The 19,628-nt window shown below is 45.6% G+C and overlaps 1 protein-coding gene across 1 annotated transcript; it reads right to left on the minus strand.

The window, feature by feature from the left end:
- Window positions 1-305: 305 nt before the first annotated feature.
- On the minus strand, window positions 306-19,601 carry lmcd1 (LIM and cysteine-rich domains 1). The gene is made up of 6 exons (XM_023811323.2): window positions 19,250-19,601; window positions 15,764-15,852; window positions 13,741-13,996; window positions 8,008-8,343; window positions 3,887-4,102; window positions 306-2,877 (listed from the first exon to the last, which is right to left on the minus strand). The coding sequence occupies exons 1-6, from the start codon at window positions 19,274-19,276 to the stop codon at window positions 2,746-2,748; spliced, it is 1,056 nt and encodes a 351-aa protein (XP_023667091.1). The 5' UTR covers window positions 19,277-19,601; the 3' UTR covers window positions 306-2,745.
- Window positions 19,602-19,628: the final 27 nt, after the last annotated feature.

Raw genomic sequence — 19,628 nt, forward strand, 5'->3', positions numbered from 1 at the left:
CGAACTCACATATTCTCAGGAGATGAGTACTTTTCAGTTAATTAAAGGAGTCTTTTGTTTTTATGATGTTTCAGGCTTGAGGATGACGTCTGCGGTGTGCATTAAACCAAACAAAGTTATTTTCAGATGTTAACGATTTCCTCAACACCCGTTTATAATCAAGCCCTAAGCTCTTCGACACAAAACTGGTTTCCTTAACCTGAAAAAAATGCTCTTCTCTTGGGAATATTTAAAATGTATATATTCATAATAAACATGATAGTTCTAAGAATTTTAAACTCACAGTTGAAAAATAAAACGTCATGTTTTCACCACATATTATATTTAATATGATGATACATATTAGATTGCAGAAAACACAGTTTGGCCGTATATCTGTTACAGACATTCAGAGTATCATAACAATGGAAATATACAATATCCTCCTACAGTTATGGCAGAGACTGTCAGGTTGTCAGTATTAAACAGGGTTGCACCCCGAAACGCTGTTTTAAAACAAACAACACAATCTATTAAATTTCCGCTGGATAATAGACTAGGTCTGTTCTCAGCTAGAAACCTTGACATACATACATTAAAAAAGTTAAACACAACAAACATGCCTTCTATATAAGCAGGGACATTAATTGATATAAAATTCCCAAAATGAGTAATGGCAATTACAAAACTCAACATCTACGTAGGTCTACTTGAACCATCATACCATGAAATCAAAGTGAATAAAAGGTACAAGAGAGTGGATTTCAAGCAGTAACTGTCAGATAAGTGCAGGCTTATTCCAGTTTAGTGAGTTTAAGCTCAATTTGAGATGGGATTGTCTCAGGTGTCAATATTTATTCAAAGTTTTAGGAGCGACTGCAAGATTATAGTGGGGAAAAAAACACCATCAAGAGAATTAGTAAATCAGGGAAACAGTTTCATAATTCAGCGGTGAACATCTGTGCTGTCAATATAATGAAATGAGTCGTTTCCTTGTTTTTTGTTTATTGTCTCTCAGAGGTCTCAGAGCTCCCGACTGTACAGTGGGGTTAGTGAAAAAAAAATTGGCTTTAAGCATAACTTTAATGATTGGATTCCTATTCTGCTCTCTGGAAAGTCATAAATACAGGGAAAGCTCCTGTAATTTAGTTGTCATAAGTAATACTAGTGATGCACCACCAATCAATCAATGTTTTTTTTTTTTTTTTGGGGGGGGGGGGGTTGGAGGGGATTGTGTCCATGAAGCTCTCTGAAGCGTAGCACTTTCCGCAAGACTCTAACCCACATGACGAGCTTTTATAAGTCTCCAAGTCAGCAGAGAACCGTCATGCTCCCAGTCCAAGTGAAGCCCTTCGGTGCCAAAAAACATCCTTTCAATAAAAATTATCTCAAGGCAAAAAATGTTTTTTCCAAAAGGGAGGGGGGCGGGTGTGCTTATGTTACATTCAGCCTCACTTGGTCAAAACATCTGTCTTTAGACATAAATGTGTTTTTTTCTTTCCTCTCTCTCCGTCCCTCCTTGGCTAGCTCATATAGGAGAGTCTGTTTGCTGTGCTTTTGGGTTTGGCATCAGCGTATCCCTCCGGGATTGCATGAGAGTCTTTGAATTATAATGTACACAAGCAAAAACACGCTTCTTTCAACATAACCGGGGCGACGCGTTGCTTTCTGCTGAATCACCATGTGTCCGGGAGTGGATCAAGAAGCACATAAAACCAGGGTCATCTTATACGACAAACCCATCCGATCTGCCTACATCTGATACTCATTCAAAACAAACAAGTCCCCCCCCCCATTAAATAACACGCTTTTTCACTCTGTTCTTTACATTTTTCTTGCAACATCACAATCCAGTGCTATCCATTAAGAACAATGACTAATAAAGCACCACTGTTTAAGGAAAAACAAAAAAAATAAACGTATGCAACTTTTGCAAAAACCATAAAACATGTCGAATATCGTTCTTAAAAAAATAAAGATCCTGGGGGGGAAAAAAGTCACATCAGATAAATCTAATTTCATAAAATAGAGAAACATACGTTATAGATGTCCTTTATGCAAGCTATTCAAATTCACAAAACCCAGAACCCTTAAACAAGTGCTCTTAAATAAGAATGCAAGAATGCAAAGAGTTAGTACTAAAACTATTACTTTCAGCTACCGATTACACTTCTGATTAGACCAGAGCAGTGGTTCTCAGTCCGTGTCCCAACCAACCAGCGTGCAGTGAACTTTGTGTAAATGAAATTCAAATCAATATGGATGGAGGTAAGCATTGAATGAACGCCTCCAATCAGATCACGTTAAACTGATCACAATAGCAAAGCACTTGTTTTTTTCACTGCTAATGGAACTGCCAAACGAAGATGTTTTTTCTGCCCCAGAGAATGAAAACGGACCAGCTTGAAGCCACTTAAGTTGTTCTAAGTATATGAAACGTTCCAGAAATAAAGAGAATGTGTTTCATTTGCATGAATGCACCTGTACCTGTGATTCAGTATTATCCTGCTGGCCGGGGGTGGAGGAAATGAGGCTTCCTACCCCCCCTGGGGGGAGGGGGATGACTATGTGCAGGATTCATTGCTCTCACCACGACCTGCAAATTTTGCTCCACCAGGACCCTTTAGAGTGCCTGATTTAACAAATAATTCAATCTACGGTTGCACAGGACCAGGACTGAAAACTATTAAAGTACTATCTATCCACTGCTGCAGCCATTATGCCATCCAGCAGGCCCCAAAGGAAGCCTGCAGCTGACCTGCAGTGCTACACTGGCCTGGAGGGTTGACTACAGGAGCACCGGGCACTGATTGGCTGGCCACATCGCCAGCAGCAGAAGTGATCCTTATGCCAGGCCTGGCCATCTGCCCCTTGCTGGTAATCCTCTGAAAAAATCAGCTGTAAGAGAATGGGTCACAATTACAATTACATAAGACACACCCAAGTGACATGGGGAGGTTTCACATAAAGAAAACATTTTTAAAAGTATTACAAGGAATAACTATTAGGAACAGGGTGGCATGGTGGTGCAGTGGTTAGCACTGTTGCCTTACACCTCTGGGACCAGGGTTTGAGTCTACACCTGGGTCACATGTGTGTGGAGTTTGCATGTCGTCGTGGGGTTTCCTCTGGGTTCTCTGGTGTGTCCCCCACAGTCCAAAAGACATACTGAGGTTACTAAATTACCCATAGGTGTGAATTGTGTGTGTGTCCTGCGGTGGGCTGGCCCCCTGTCTTGGGTTGTGCCCATAGCTTCTGGGATAGGCTCTAGACCCCCCCCCTATGACCCAGCAGGATAAGCAGTTTGGAAAATGAACAATTCTGTGATTTCTCTACACTAAACAGCCAAAAGTATGTAGACACCAGCATGCCCAACATCTCATTCCAAAACCAAGGGCATTAATATGGTTGGCCCACTTGCTGTAACAGTGTCTGCTGTTCTGGGAAGGGTTTCAATTAAATGTTGGAATATTGCTGGTGGGATTTGCTGCCATTCAGTTGGGCATCGGTGCTGGGTGATCAGGTCCCTTTCTGTGACCATGTGTGGCCGACCACTTCAGCTGACCTTGCTACCAGATGTTTTGACCTTCACAGTCACTTCACAAGGGCAGCAATAGCAGGAAAGCAATTTGCAACTGAAATCACTCGTTGGAACCATGACGTCACTAACCTCTCCTGTATAGCCACATATTCTATTGATAAGTTTTGCTGCAGGAGATTGTATGGCTGTATGCTGTATACCAGGGTCAGCAATGGACGAGCCATTAATTAGGCATTTCCTCTGATTAATACTTTTGGCCATATAGTGTATTTTACAGTTTTAACTCTTTTTGACGTTTGCTGACTGCTTCTGAAAAACACACACAGGCCATTGGTACCAACTCCGGGCCCGTCCCGCGGTCCCCACCTCGTCGCAGCCGGCGCAGCGCGGCCGCTGCCTCTCACTGTAATGCCGTCCGCACAGCACGACGCCGTCCGCCCAGAAGTAGACCAGGTCCACCAGGGCTTCTCCGCACTGCGCGCACACGAAGCAGGTGGGGTGCCACAGCTTGTCATAGCCGGCCCTCTCCGCATACACCACAGGGCTGTCGGGCAACGCCAGGCCTCCGCAGTGCTCACAGTGCTGGGGGGGCAGGGGGGGCAAAATGTGTCACTCCACTGTAGCTACACCTGTAATCAAGTCATGTGAATAAGCCAACAGGAAGTATAGGCCCCAAGGGCAGGAACTAGAAAGGGTATGGCTCTGCAAGTTAATCCTCTGTGCCCATAACCAGAAGGCTGCTGGTTCAAATCCAATAGTTGGAAGAGTACTTTCACTCTTGGGCCTTTAGCAAGGCCTTTAACCCCGATGACTCTGCCCTCACAGCGATGTCAATTTCAGTGTCCAGTAAAATAAACAGAAAACCGGCAGTTCAAATCTTGAGATGGTCTGTGCTGTTGTCCCTCTAGTCAGTGTAGTTAATGTGAATTGCTTTAGTAAGATGTCATGATTTAATAACAAGTCAATAAAAGCTCATTTTTAAATAAAAGCACCAGCCAAGCGACTAAATGTGAACAAATAAGAGGAAATAATGCTTCTGCGGCAAGTTTTTAAGACACTGAGCTTCTGAGCAAAACCTTGGAATCATAGCTGAGAACCGCCCCAGAACCCAACAAGGGCACCAAACGACCCAAATTAATGAGTAACAGTGCAGATCAGTAAAAGCCCAATAAAAGTGCAATGCAGCGAAGCCGTTTGAAATGAGAGCATCTGCCGGGCAGATAATGACGGCGAGAGCCGGCTGGTGATCAGCCGCTGCTGACGCGCTTCCTGCATGCGGCATATTCAGGGAGGGATAATGAAAGCCACCCCTATGGGGGGGGGGGGGGGCAGGCCCCAGCCCCACATTCCTGTCACGATGAAAGCAGATGTTCCTCTAAGTTCTAATTATTTTCTTCTTCTCCTCCCCTGCGCCGCGGAGGAACACGGGGAGGAGCAGGAAGGAGATGCAGGCTGGTGGTTTTCATCCGGAATCGACTCTCTGGATTCAAAGGTAAGTCAGTCGCGACAGACAGACCCACAGCCCGGGATAATAACGTACCCCGAAGCGCAGATGTTAGGGTGCCGATGCAGGGTGTGGCTCCGCAGGCGGGTGCCCAGTGCCCCAGTTGGAGGGAGGCTGGTGGCTGGCAGAGCGACGTCACCAATGGGCCCTTGAGAGAGAGACCGGCAAATCCTGCTCTCTGACCCTCACTTGCATGTCACTTTGGATAAAAGTGTCTGCATAATAAGTTATTGTAAAATGTATATGCCTCAGTTTCCAGATTATCCCATCCAGTCTGCCTGTTTGTTGCATCTAACTTATAATAATTATCATTAGTATAGTAAATAGAAAATACTCAACTGAAACAGTTAATAAAAAAAAAGTTGACTATTGAAAGGTGCAACAGATTTTCCCACAATCCTTCAGGAATTGGGCTGGACAAAGACACCATGGCTAATGTCTGATTTCACTGGATGTTTTTTATTAATGCGCTCCAGGGCTCAAGTTCTCCTCTCGAGCCGAAGCGTGACGATACAACCTGGACGGAAATCCAAACGGAGGCCAGTGATAATCCCCAGGCTACTCGGGGCTCCACTTAAGGATCGCGTCGTCCCACCCAGACCTGCACGGACGGCCGGCCGGTGGGCCCAGCGCTCGCCGTTCCTGACAGTCCCTCGCCATCCACGTTTTACGGGCCGATAAAGGTGCTCCATAAAGCGATGGAGGAACCGCTCCCGCTCCAGCTCATAAATCTCCATGTTTTTACCACCACGCTTCGGACGCTTACGAGCATGTAAAGATGCTCGACTCGGCCAACGGGAAGCAGACAACACGCACGCATGCAAGCATGCGCGCACACACACACACACACATACACACACACACACACACACAGAGTACTGGATAGCGATACACATAGCTAAGGTGCTAAGCTAGCAGGACACATCAGAAGTTGTAAATCCTGTCGTCTTGGACAACTGGGAATAAACCTGGTCCAAGTGCATGAAATCCAAAAAGGGAACGGATTTGGTCGATCCAGAGCACTGCTACAGTGCTACTACTGATCCAAGAACATGGGGCCACAGACAAGAGTAGTCAGGGACACGTTTGGATCAGAACAAAGAAATTGCTCCTTTGCACAAAGGGGAACGTGGGATTTTGGAATAAGCCTCCCAGTAGTGTAGCGGGGATCCATGGTCTTTAAACTAATTCAACTCAGCTCCAGACAGAAGTTTGCCAGCATATTCTACAAACCCAAATGAGCGCGATGGTCTGCATGGCCTCCATATGTGTTCTGATTCCACCCTGCGATCTTGAAGTCTTTCTTGAGGGCCCCTCAGTATCAGGGCCACCTCCCTCCCAAATTACCCATAGGCTCGTACCCTTTTCCAGTGCCATCGAGTTCGGCAGATAGAGGCACATCTGAGGCACGTGGCACGGAACACGTTTCCACGTCTGGGTTCCTTTGAAGCCCGTTCCTCAGATGTCCCCCCTCCCGAGTTCCACTTCAGATCCTCCGCATGATCACTGCATGTTGGTCTTCGTTCTTGAATAGGCCCAGGGGAATAATTAGGGGTTTAAAGACTCACAGATGCAGTGCCTTTTTAAATCTGAGAGTATGCCTGACTGAGGTTTTTTTTTTTTTTTAAACATAATTGTAGATGGGGGGAGGGGTACACTCCCCACCACAAAGTCGTGCAGCGCCCTCGCTAGAACATGCCCCCTGAACCTCTGAGGTACATTCAGACAGTTACAGATTGCCTTCTGCAGGCTCTGCCCTCCCAAGATGTAGGGGGACATAACGTCTGTTGTTCTCTCGCTCCTTATCAGTACGCTTAATAGATTGCGAGTTATGTGGCGTCGTCATTACACTCGGAGAACTGAGGGAACCCCTCTCCAAGCATCGCCTTCAGCCCAGCACCAACACGCGCCTGGTCCCCGGCCAAATTCCTGACTCCCCTCCACCCCCACTGTCGACTGATAAGAACAATGCAGCTAACAGCAGAGTTGGTGGGGGGAGGAAAATGAGAGCCAGGCCGATCGCCCAACTCAGGCGACATGGGACACAGGGGTACACCCTAGACAGGATGCCAGGGAATGGAGAATCCCGAAATTCAGAAATGGATGAACTGATGAGGAATAAACACTGAAGTCTCAAACCAGCTGGGAGCTGAAAAGTACATATGCTGGTTAATTCAGCACATGACCAGGAGCCCTTCAATGGGTCTGGGCCTCAACTAACCCCATTTAATAAAATGTACAGCCTACAGTCATCATATTGAAAAACAAAAGTGCTTTGTCCCATTTTGAGCCAATATGGGATGCGATTTGTCTCATATTTCCGTGTCCGGTATGAAATTCAATCTAATCCTTACCGTGTGAATGATCCCCCCCCCCCGCCCCCCAAATACTTCTTCAAATCTTACCCCCCAGCTGACAACTAGACCATTGCAAAAAGTAGTATGAAGTATGAACATGTCAAACAGCTCATGGGCCTCTGACCCTGTTAATGATCATGACCCTGACGGGTTTTTAGACATTTATCTGAAAGAAGTTTCCTACACAGAAACAGAATTCAGAATTGTACAACCTTTCGGTCTAAACTTTTCAACGAAAACAACAGATATACAAGAGACCACGTGTAGAAAAAAAAAAAATCATTAACGTTAAGCCAATGAAGAACCCCCCCCCCCCCCACCTGTAATTTGTCAGGTAATAACTACAAGGAGAAACCTAGTAGAATGTTCCGTATACCAGACAGTATTGCCTTGCTGGGCATATAAGGAATGCTTGGCTTTTCCCATGAATTCTATGTGAAGTTTTGTATCTCAAATACAAAATGGTGTACTGACAGACACACTGAGCGGTACGACAGCACCTAAATCGCAGTCTTTAAGTGCCTCTCTCTTTGGCACCATAACGGAGGGTTAATTTATTGTCGCTTTATGATTTTAGGTAGCTCAGTAACTCAGTAACCCAGGCAACAGCATCCTGTTCCACTCACATATTCCCCTTTCTTGCCAGGCGTCCCGTTGGCCGGGGAGTCGGGCTCCTGTGTATCCTGGCCCGCCTTCCCATTCTTCTGCTTGGCAGCATCATCTCGGGCTGCCCCCCCCTCCCCGGGCAGCGCCACCTCTGCCACGCCGAGCGCCTCCTCCTTGTAGGCCTTCACAAAGAGCGCCATGGCACGCAACTCCGCCTCGGGCAGCCCGTGGCACTTGGAGGGATCCTGGTCGTATGACGGGAGCTGCCGCATCAGTTGCCTACGCCTGTAGAGGGCGCCCTTGGTGCCGCTGACGGGACGCCGTTCCTCCGGGAGCTGCTCCATGTACAGGACAGCCTGCGTCAACACAAACGATAGCAATCGATAACGATTAGCCGTCACGTTACCTCAGGTATCCGTCAACATCTTAGGGTCAGGGGATCGACGTTTTGCGCAACAGATATATACTACTTGAAACTTAGAAAAACCATAACATTTTTAAATTATTATTAACCTTGTAACAACGCATTATGTAAGAATATGCAATAACATAACTTCATTATGTAACAGCACCCACATTTTGTAATAGAAAGCTTGAATGCTTGAATAAATTTCCTTGTATTTTATTATAGACAGATTGGATGTAATATATAAATATGGAAGAAATTATTACACATTGCAGTAGTTATTACAACATGTGGGAGCTGCACTTTTTAATGATGAAAATGTAATAATGTGCATTACGTACTAAACAAACGAGATGGATGTCTTCATTCATGCTTTGTTGAGTTATTATATAATGCATTGTTACAAAATTCCCGTCGGATCAGTGATCATAAGCAGATCACATTCAACGGTTCCTGCAGAGACACACCATCCGCCGTTTGCCATGTAAACAAGGTGAAAGACTCAGATCCAGGGAAGAAATCAGAGAAATCTAATTAAAATGGGGGACTGACTCACGGTGCTGGAGTCAGGTTAGTCTCTAGAACTCGTTTTGCGTCGGGAAACGGCTGCCTGACCCAGAAACCTCACGCCCAGTCAGAGAAGAGTAGGACAGCAACTGGCAAAAATGTACTTCTATTGGAGGAAAAAACATGCCCTCTACCCACCTTTCTAGTGGCTGTTGACTCCCAGGGATTTAACACGGCTAAAATGACAATGCCTTTGTTCGGTTTGTACTGATGTTTCACACATCATATGAACAGTGCTACTTCAATGCAAACCGATACCGTTTCCCGGCTGATGATAAAATAATGATAAAACCACTCTGTGACAGATTCCCACTCAGGCACCAACGAGCACGGCTGGGCCAGTATCAACAGTTGGCCCAAACGGAGCGCTCACGATTTTGAAGGGTATTCCAAACACGGCCAGAGAAATATTTTGTCTGACTCAAGGTATTTTCACGAGCCACTGGCGAGCCACCACAAATATTGAGGGTTATTAAAAACAAAAAAAAAAAAACCATCACAGTCCACCCATTCATGCCGACGGCAGCCCTGCCCCACCCCCTCACCCCCCCGTAGCAGAGTCACACTGCCTCGTTGTTAAAGTCCTTTTTATGGCTCTGTTCAACACCAGCACCATAAAATAAACTAACTTAACAGCCATTATGCGACAAAACTCTCCGCTGCCAGGCCTACTGCGTTCCAGGGCTGTCCTCCATCACCTGGCCTGGGGTCGAGTGAGCTGAACTGAAACCGGACTGGGACCCTACGATGCAGGCAGAGCGAGGCCATTTATACTGGCATTCTGAAACCTGGTTCAGGATGTAGATGAAGCGGCCGCCTTTAACCAAAACGGCACACAAATATTTCAGCAGCGTTACCTTCTACAGTTTCTTTAAAATGTGAATAATTGTGTTCTTTGGAACAGGAACCAAAGTGGTCTGTTCTTATTTCAAGTGCATCCAGGAAAGTGTGGATTAGGAGCACTGCCATCACACAGATTGCCGGCATCATTACAATCCATCTCCCAGTATCCCCCCCCCCCCAACGGTTTTACCTGGGTGATCAGACCGCCGTTGGCCTTTGCCACAGACGTCCACCCAGTAACACTCTTGGCGTCGTAAACAGCAAAGGCATTCTCATAATCAAACCGCAAACATTTATTTGCCAGTAAAAGACTTGGGGGGGGGGGGATTCCCACACCCCAGGGTTTTCATCAGGCCGTATGGGAGCACAACAGAAACACACAGCCTGGAGTTCTGCCAGGTCCCGTACATTAGTCAGGTGACATGTTCTGGACGGGTGCCATGGAACAGTCCAAACTTGACACTGGACAGATACCCCCGTTAAGTGCCTCGAGGTTAACGAGGTCTGCCACAGAAATAAATACCTGTAAGTACAGGCCTCAGTCATTTATTAATGGCATTTTAATAAGATTAAGTATTTGATTTATGTGGGCAAATGTGTGATATAACAAATCTAAATGTCAGAGGCAAATACATTTATCAAAGAATGTGTTTTAATGTGATTAAATAAAAAAAAAAAAATAAAAAAAACTTGTACGAACCCAAGAAAGTTACTTATTTAGAAACTTAATGTCTGGCAGCCCCTAACCCTACAGCCCTAGATTCAGCAGGGCAAAAGCACATGTTTACTGATAATCTAGAAGGATTTATCTAGGCAAAATAAAGTCATTTTTAGGGATGTTGTTGGATAATTTTATACTTGCAGCACTCAAACCCATAGCAAAATAGCAGGACCAGGACCCAACACTATCAATGGAAGTAGCAGGAAGTCTGTAAGCAGCCCTACTGTACAGCAGAAAGTTCTAGAAGCAGGTGTAGACAAATTACTCTCTATGCAAGTGATCAGTTTTGGAGAAAAGGCAGCTTATTTACCGATTCCAAACAGGCCAAATGCGTACACTAAGGATTAGAAAATCTGGTCACACCCTCTTCCCAATGGCCGGCCTCCAGATGGATTAGGGCACAGCACAGGAAGAGGAACATGGACAGGCAGCCCCGGCGTGTCAGAGGTCGGACACTGAGCGGTAGGGCTGGACAATAATTCGATATCAATATATATCGCGATATAATTTTTTTCGATAACGGTGATACGATTTTTAAACACATTTCCGATATTTCGATATACATTTGAATATTATATATATTCACCGGCTTTTAAAAATGTATCACAAGTGCTAAACAGTGCGTATTCAAATCGCATTCGCATGGTAATTTGCTGAACAACGCAGCTGTGAAACGTGATCCAGGTAAAACTTTTTTAGACAGCATAAATAATATTGAAGCATTTGTTTTCAAGCAGACTGTTAAAAGCAAAAGCAACAAAGCATTTTAGACTTTGTAAAGAAACCATAGTAACCACGTGTATGATACTTTTCAGAGCTGCGTCAGAGGGAAATGACTCGTGAATTTAATTTTGACACTGGTTAGCTTTTTGTGAAAACGAACTACAGTACACCCCGCAGATTTTTTGTGATTTTGTGAGCGATCTTTGTGTTTTCAATGTTGGAGAATATAATTAAAGGTTTGTATCAAGAAACGACGGTGGTTTTTATTGTATACTGGTAAATCTCTGCTGTTAGTTGGTGGTATGCCTTTTGTTAGCCAACATGTATGTCGGGGCCGGCTCTACGCTGGGGCAACGCCCCCTTAAGCAAACGTCCTGCCCCCTTAAATCAAACTTTTAGAAGTTGAGGAAGAAAATAATAATTACCCACAAACTGAATATGGACAAGATTTACTACAGTAGCTGAAAAATCCACTGAAAAAGGCACAAACGAGATGATAAGTTTCACTTCTTGTTCGCTCTTTCCCTCCGCGTTCTGTTTGTGCGCGGGCTCACGCAGCACTCGGCAGATCCCCCACTCACCCTCCCCCCAGCTAAACAGCCAATCACTGTTAGTATGCAAATGAGCCAGTTTCTCAGTAGGCAGGGCAAAGCGAAATGAGCTGCGTGATTGCGGAAGGTTTGGAGGAAACAGCAATCTCTCTCGTCAAAATCATAGTGACTAGTGAGATCATGGTTCGAATTATTTTTGTCTATTTGGGGGGGTCTTGATCGGGGGGTACTGTACCCCCCAGTACCCCCCGATCAAGACCCCCCCCAAATAGACAAAAATAGCAGTTTGGGGGGGGGGGGGGTGGTATTAACATTTTTCTTGTTTTTTTTTTTTTTTAAAGAAAGAACCTCATCTTGTAGGAAAATTTTATGTAAAACGATTTTAGACACCCCTAGTGTGGATCGTACCATTTGAACCACCTTGGCGCTAGAAGCAGCTTAGCCAGTCGGTTACGTCATTCATTCTCATTGAGCGACTTGTTCGTTGTGATTTCAAGATTCTTTATTCGTCACATACATAGTTATAACAAGTACAACATGTAGTGAAATGAACCCTGACCGATCCTATTTTTCAGTTTTATATTTCAAGACTCGGTGAATTGATTTTTTCTTTTTCATAATTTAGCCTACCCTTTTTAGTTTTGGTAATATTGGCAATAGTGAAAAGTGTTTTGTTGGGTTCAAATATGTTTGATATAGGCCATCCAATTAAGGTAAATGTCTTGTTTTTAATCTGATGAGGAATATTTTATTTTATTTTTTGTTTTACTTTTCAGTTTTCCCCCTGAGGGATTGCCACCTTACTGTGGTCAGGGGCTTTGCGTGCCTCAGTGACCCTAAGAGCTACACCAGCAGAAGCTTAGCCTTCAGGTGGGACACCCAAGTTGGACAGGCCTGACAAAGTGCAATCCAATTACATGACAAAAACAGTTATCCAGAGCACCACCCCACCCCTTTCCCGCCTTTGTCGCCACCATTGTGCCCCCTTCACATTTCTGTCTGCCCCCTCATATATGCATGTCTAGAACCGGCCCCGATGTATGTACATATTTATAGCATGCCGATCGCGTCAAACAAATCGCGGCAATGCCAAAAACCCGTGCATGTACATTCTCAGTTATTAACGCACATAAATACATTTCAAGCACATACTAATATATTGCTGCCATATTGGTTTTCGGTTATCTCGATCATCGGTTATCTCGACGCTTTTTGGCAACCCCCTAGGCCGGCGACATAACCGGGTTCGACTGTATATGAATAATCAGCCTGTTCTAGTTTAAATGGAAATATATTATTGTTAATAAGCTGAGTCTGAGAGTTTTATTTATTTGATAGTTTATTTCACATTTCTTGTTTGTAAAGGCTAAATACAAAAAAAAAGTGAACCTTTTTTTTTTGTACTGTTTTTATTTAAAAAAAAATATATATAATTTTAATAGGAGGAGCCTGGAGGTATTATAGACTTTGCAAATTCAGTTTGCAGACAACCATTGTGCGTGTCCTCGGCAGTTTTTTCCTGAGGCTTTTTAATATTGTCCATATCGATATCGGAATTATATCGTATCGACCAAAATTAAGAAATATATCGTGATATAAATTTTTGCCATATCGTCCAGGCCTACTGAGCGGATATGGTGAAGTTCATCCTGTCAGAAGGGTCCCAGTATGCCGGTGAAAATACCGACACCCCCCCCACTGCCACCTTTTTCCAGTCAAGCACATCTTTCTCTACATTTCTAACAAGGATTTGCTTGCGAAATGCTTTAGTCTGGATTACCCAGAAGGAGGTTAAAAACCAATATGTCAGCATAAAAGAAAAAAAGTCATTTAAAAAGCTGATAACTAGACAGAGTGAAATGCCGGCAAAGGAATGTACAAATCATGTACATTTATAAACAATAATGTTCCAGTCTGGTCTCTCTCCCTCTCCCTCTCTCACCAGTTTCTGGTTCAGTCCTGGGGGGGCCCAGTCGTAGGTGATGGTGTTGAAGGTGGGGTCCTTGCGCGACACCACGGGGTTGGTGATGATCATGCGGTTGCGCTTGTATACGCGGGCACCATCGCCGCCCTTCACCTTGGCCGTCAAGTGGGCGTAGCGCGACTCGGCCAGCAGGCTGCCCATCTTGCGGTCATCCTCACTGTCCGAGCTGGGGGCGTGCTCCTCCTGGCTGCAGCGGCACTGGGTGCAGGCTTTCCTGGGAGGGCGGGGGGCCAAGTCACACACACACCAAGAGGTCCAAGACTCAAGAATGCCATCTGCTATACTCTCCACTAAACACAAAGAACTTTAACATTAAATACAGTACTGTGCCAAAATCTGAGACGGTCAAAAAATGTTGAAAGCTACTTATCTGAGTAGTAAATGTACACTTGTTCAGAAATAAACAATCTAACATTAGAATATATGCAATCTAGCAGCAACACCATAAATTAGTTACTGATATCTTGTTGGATGGCTAGAAGAACATAGGTTCAGGTCCCAAACTCCCCCTCCAAACCTCTGCTAATCCAAATCCAATCTATATATTCCATAAATTCCATCATGACACAACAAATTAATTAGTTAAATTATATGAAGAGATACATTTTAGCAAATATGATATACTATGACAGTGGTTGGAGGTTAACGCGAATACCAGAGACGTTTTGACATGGCTGACAGTATCACAGACAAAATAAGTTTCACACCAACATGAAGATCATCTAAACATACTTTTCTTTGTCTGCCCACGACTTCAGTGGATAAGGGAACCTGGGGGACACGTGTGACACTTGCTCTGGGCGTGACGGCAAATGGAGCCATGTGACATGGGAAGGGAGGGGCCTTATTTAGGAACCGGGAGGAAAAAAAACAAAAGGGCTACTGCTTCAGCTTCAGCAAGTCGAAAAACAAAACGGGCACCAGGAAGGGGCTACAGCTGAGTGCGGGATGTGGCGTCGGGGTGTGGGTGTGTTTGCTGACTGGCCGCTATGCACAGGAGAACCAAGTATGCGTGTCTACCACACCCTATCCGTCTTACGAGATTACGCCGAATTTGGGGTCAAAGACGACAATACAGCCGCCTTCCTGAATCCAAGCACTAATTCCGAAGAAGCAGCTGCAAATCCAAGCCAGAAATCTAACAAGGCAACCATGTGCTGGAATCTCACACGTCCTCCATGCAGCATCTGATTTTCACTGCAAAATAGTATTTGCAGTGGCAGATATCTGGGGGAAAGCCTCTTGATTTCACGGTGCACGAGAGCAGTGTTTCTATTCTGGTGCTCCGGGACCCACAGATGGTCCATGTTTTTGCTCCCTCTAAGCTCCCTGCCAGACAGTACAGATTTTTTGCTCCCTTCCAGCTCAATCCCAAGGACCCGATTGGGAAACCCTGCACTAGAGGGACGGAGCTGCTTTGGAAGGAGCTTGGTCCGTGGGTAAGGCTTCACCTGCACCAAGAGACAGGCTTTCTGAGAAATCATGGATCCCAGCAGGGTCCCGGCCATCACCGCTGCTAACGGCTCACCACGGCACACTCGCTTCAGGCCTCCGCACGGCCCCATGAGACAGCTCTGCGGTTTGGCCGTCCTTGACAGATATGAAGTGGAAATTCAGGCATAAATCTGATTACCAGCGCGTCCTCAGGAGACTCACACAGAGCCCCGAGTCAAGGAGCCTCAGAGCGGCCTTCAGCAGGTGACTTAAAGAGGAAAGGGGCCTCCCCACCCAAACAGGGCAACTTCTACACCATCACAGACTCGTGAATCTCAAAGAAAACAGCCTGTCCCTGATGCCCATATAAGGTTAAATAGAGAAAAGGGGGGGGGGTTTGAAAGGTAATATGATTAATTACAAAAACAGGCAAGAAGCATGGAGGAATCTCAGTGGTGGATTAAACTGGGCAACAAATTCGACAGCCATGGGGGGGGGGGGGTGCTTCACTTGTTTCTTAGCTGTTTTTGCATAGAGAATAAATTACCTCCAGGAATGTGGCTGGAATCCAGAGCAGATCCCCTCACATGTCAGACAGACCGCACCTCTTCCTGCTGGCGGCCGCTCCACTGACATCTGGGGAGGACAAAAGAAAAACATGGAGAAAGGAAGACGGGAATTTAGGGAGCCGGAGGACTGGAAGAGGGAAGAGGACTACACTGGGACGGTTTCATTAGGGGGGGGGGGGATAAGGGGACAGGCACAGTCACACGCCCCGGGGCACAGACAGATAAACACAGAGGAGTCCGGCGTGCGTAAGAGTGTGTCAGAGCGGAATGAGACAGAGCGAGGCGGGGAGGAAGCCAGTGACAGAACGTCTCCGGTGACACTTCCGACGCTGACGCCCCCCTCATTTTTGCAAAACAAAATAAAGGCTTGAACCTCACAGGCCGTAGTGCACCCTCCCCCTCACCCTCGCACGAGAGATCTGCACTGACAAACACATTCAATGAGGTACCGATGTCTCACGTAGCCCGAGTGCATAACTGCCGTCTGTAAGGGCTGTCTCAACACGCCCAGACTGACGTGTCCCCAGTCCCCACGGTCCCCTTATGGCCCAAACCTGCACGCCCGTGAGCCCCAGAGAGGCACACGATTATGCACTGCAGCCGTTTATTTTCACATGGCACGAGTGCCAGCTCTTTTCTTCCCTCTCTCTCCGTAGTCCTCCGCTCACGGAAGCTCAAGGAAGCTTCCCGCAGTGACAAAGGGAGGGAAGCCATCAGGGCGCAAAATATTGTGTCGCGCAACGTCGACGGGTCAGGGCTTGTGGTCAGGCTCCCGGAATGCTAGGCTGAGGGCGTGGGGGGCGAAAGAATCACATCGCCGACCAAAGGGCACCTGTGATGGCATGTCCACTAAAGCCGGTGGTGAAAAGGTGAGGGTAAAAATAACACCAATCTACAGAAGGTGAAACAAACAAAACATTGAGGAGCCATGGCACTAAACCCTCCCCTAATCCTTCTGCATCTGACCCCCCCACGCCCCTCCACCCGGATCACCCCTGGGTTGTGTAAGCCGTCGCCCGGCGACATGCCAGTATGTCACAGATAAGTGCCAAAGCGACAGAGCAGCCACACTAGGGCTGATGGTCGTGTGTGGTATAAATAAACGGCACTCCATGTGATTGGTTCTGGAGAACCACCACGTTTGGTTCCCACGCTCAACAAATAAGCTTGTGTTGCACGGTTTTGACAAGATTATGATTAGGTGTAGCTGGTAGCAGAAGAGCGTTATAGGTCTGATGGTGTTCTCCAATATGAGGATGCAGATTAATACAAAAAAAAGGTCTGTGACAGACTGTGTAAAGTTCTTATTAAAATGCATCTGAGTTTCCATAGTGTAGAGGTTGTTATGTTTGCCTAACACGTGAAAGGTCCCCGATTCGGGCGGAAGCATGTTTTGGGGGCAGAGTGGAACTTGGTGGTTCCAAGTGTCTATGCTTGTGATCAGAAAATTGCCGGTTCAAGTCTGGCTAGAGTAAGATCCTTAACCCCCAGCTCCCTGGGTGCCGCTACGGGTGGCTGCCCTCCGCTGCCAAGATGGCGTAGGCAAAAAGAGAAGTTCCCCACGGGGATCAATAAAGTATAATCATTTAATTTCATCAACCGCTTGTTGGCTTCCAGTCCAGGATGTACCCAGACCACCACCCCCTCACAACACTAACCGCGAGAAACTACTGAAAATGGATGGATGGATCAACCATTCAGTTATCTAACTGGTCAAGGGCTATAAATTAATTATTAATCTAAGTAATAAGTGAATTAACCATGGGCATAAATAACAAGGGGTTGTAACAACCCCCCCCCCCCCCCAATCAAAATTGGCCAATATAATCCCCCAGACCCAGGCAGACCGTGAGTAAGTAATTGTATTGTCATGAGGAATGGGTAGAGACCACAACCCGCCCCCCCGATGTTCAACTCAAAGTTACACCCTTGGAATGAACTGGTTGTCAATGAACTTAAACAAATGAAAGATACAACTTAAGATAAATCTTTTTAGTGTTCTTGTTTCTATAACAGAATGCAGCTACGATCTGTCAGAATTCAACCCACACCAGTCAGATTCGATTAAGTCTGGGGTCATGTCTGACTGCTACTCAACCGACATGGTAAACATCATTTCTCACTCTTACTGGTGATGAAAAAAAGAGATGACCTAGAACACCGGGGGGAAAAATGTGTTAACTGGCAAACAAGCCATTGTTGCGGGGCTATAATTGTTCTCGCATGCAACTGAGACGATGAAGAAGAAAGCAGAATAATGAGTGAAAGATCTGACCTCGCACGTTTTTCAAAACATGTCAGTCATTGACAAGTTAATTCCACGGGAAGATATTTGGAAGGAGAAAAATTAGCTCATTTCAAATAGGCCTACTGAAGTCAAACAATGGCATTTCTATCCAGTCACCTTTTAGCGAAGACAGAATGGCAGCAAAACTGAGTTTTTGAACGAGTGCCATCTAGCCCACCATGTAGTAAATGAGTCAGCATCGCAAGGCTGGGTCTCAATTTTGATGCGTCAGCATTTGGAGCTTCATAAAGGAAATAAGAAAATATCAACGAAATAAATCTCACTGAAAGTTATCTTTGCATACTGTGAGGTCTGTAAGACGTTCAGCTCTCGTCCTCTTAACTACTGCAATTTTCTCTTTAAAAACGAGAAGATAAAAGAGAAGTGGGGGGTTGCTGAAATGTTGGAAAGTATTTTAATGGGGGCTGCCGTTTCAGGGGGAGGTTGAGGCGCGTCTGGAAGTGCGCTGGACCCGCAGGGAAACGCCGCCGCGCTGGGGCCACATTCTTGGAGACGGTTCGCCGGGCAACAATGCGCGAATTCACGGCAAAGCCCTCGAGAGGTCCGGCCCACTTAAGATAAATTGCTGTTCGGTTTCTTTATTCTTGGAGGTCTTATCCTGTGAATTTCTGAACGGAATGACTGCCCTAAATGTCAATCCGTTGGATATTTCCCTGGCTTTACTAAGAAATTACGCCAGAAATTCACATCAGGGTGGGTACATTACTGAAAATTCTAAAAAGTCGTTAAATAAAACATAAATAAATAATACACACATGACAGCGGTTGTCCGGCTTAAAAAAAACCCAGCTTGTCAAGACTTCGTACTGTACGTTTCATTTTTAAAGCCCATGCAACCTGTTTGTTGAAATTAAAACAACTTTAAGAATATTTCGTAATGCTTGAATGAACCTCTAAATTTACCATTCATGTTTATCACATTCAGATATCAGAAAAGATACAAGACTAACACACGCTGCGGTATTTTTGGGGGAATAAGGTAATCGATGACTCAAATCATCATATGAATAATAATGAATACCTTTTATTATATGCATGTACGGTACTAATGATATTGTGCCAAACGTGCACATGTGTGCGTTATATCGCCCAAATGCGAGCTGCGGGTCCAGGTTACCCGCAGGCAGCACGCAGTCAAACTCGCATCTGAACTCACCTTCTGCAAACCGGCGCTGAGGTCCATCCCAGCCGCCTTTCAAGCCGTCTGCTCTCAGTCTCAAAGCTAAAGTACCGCAGCTGCCCCGACCCGCTCACCCGCACAGTCGCGCTCATTTGACAGCGCGGATTTTTAACTCGCAGCCTCGGCTGGGAATCCCTGCATAACTTTGCCAACCAATTATAATAAACTTGTTAAAAAAGAACAGTCGCTCGACCAATCGAAATGTTCCGTATGGACTTAACTTTTTTCTATGTCGTTGTTATAAATCAGGAACACCCAACTTAACCCCCCCACCCCCCACAAAAAAAAGGCATGACATCACCAGCTAACGCGCGATACAAGGTCGCAGGAATTCAATGTTTCACATACTTTGTTA

This window comes from Paramormyrops kingsleyae, chromosome 8 (genome assembly GCF_048594095.1).
Source record: "Paramormyrops kingsleyae isolate MSU_618 chromosome 8, PKINGS_0.4, whole genome shotgun sequence".
In the NCBI taxonomy this organism is placed as follows: Eukaryota; Metazoa; Chordata; class Actinopteri; order Osteoglossiformes; family Mormyridae; genus Paramormyrops; species Paramormyrops kingsleyae.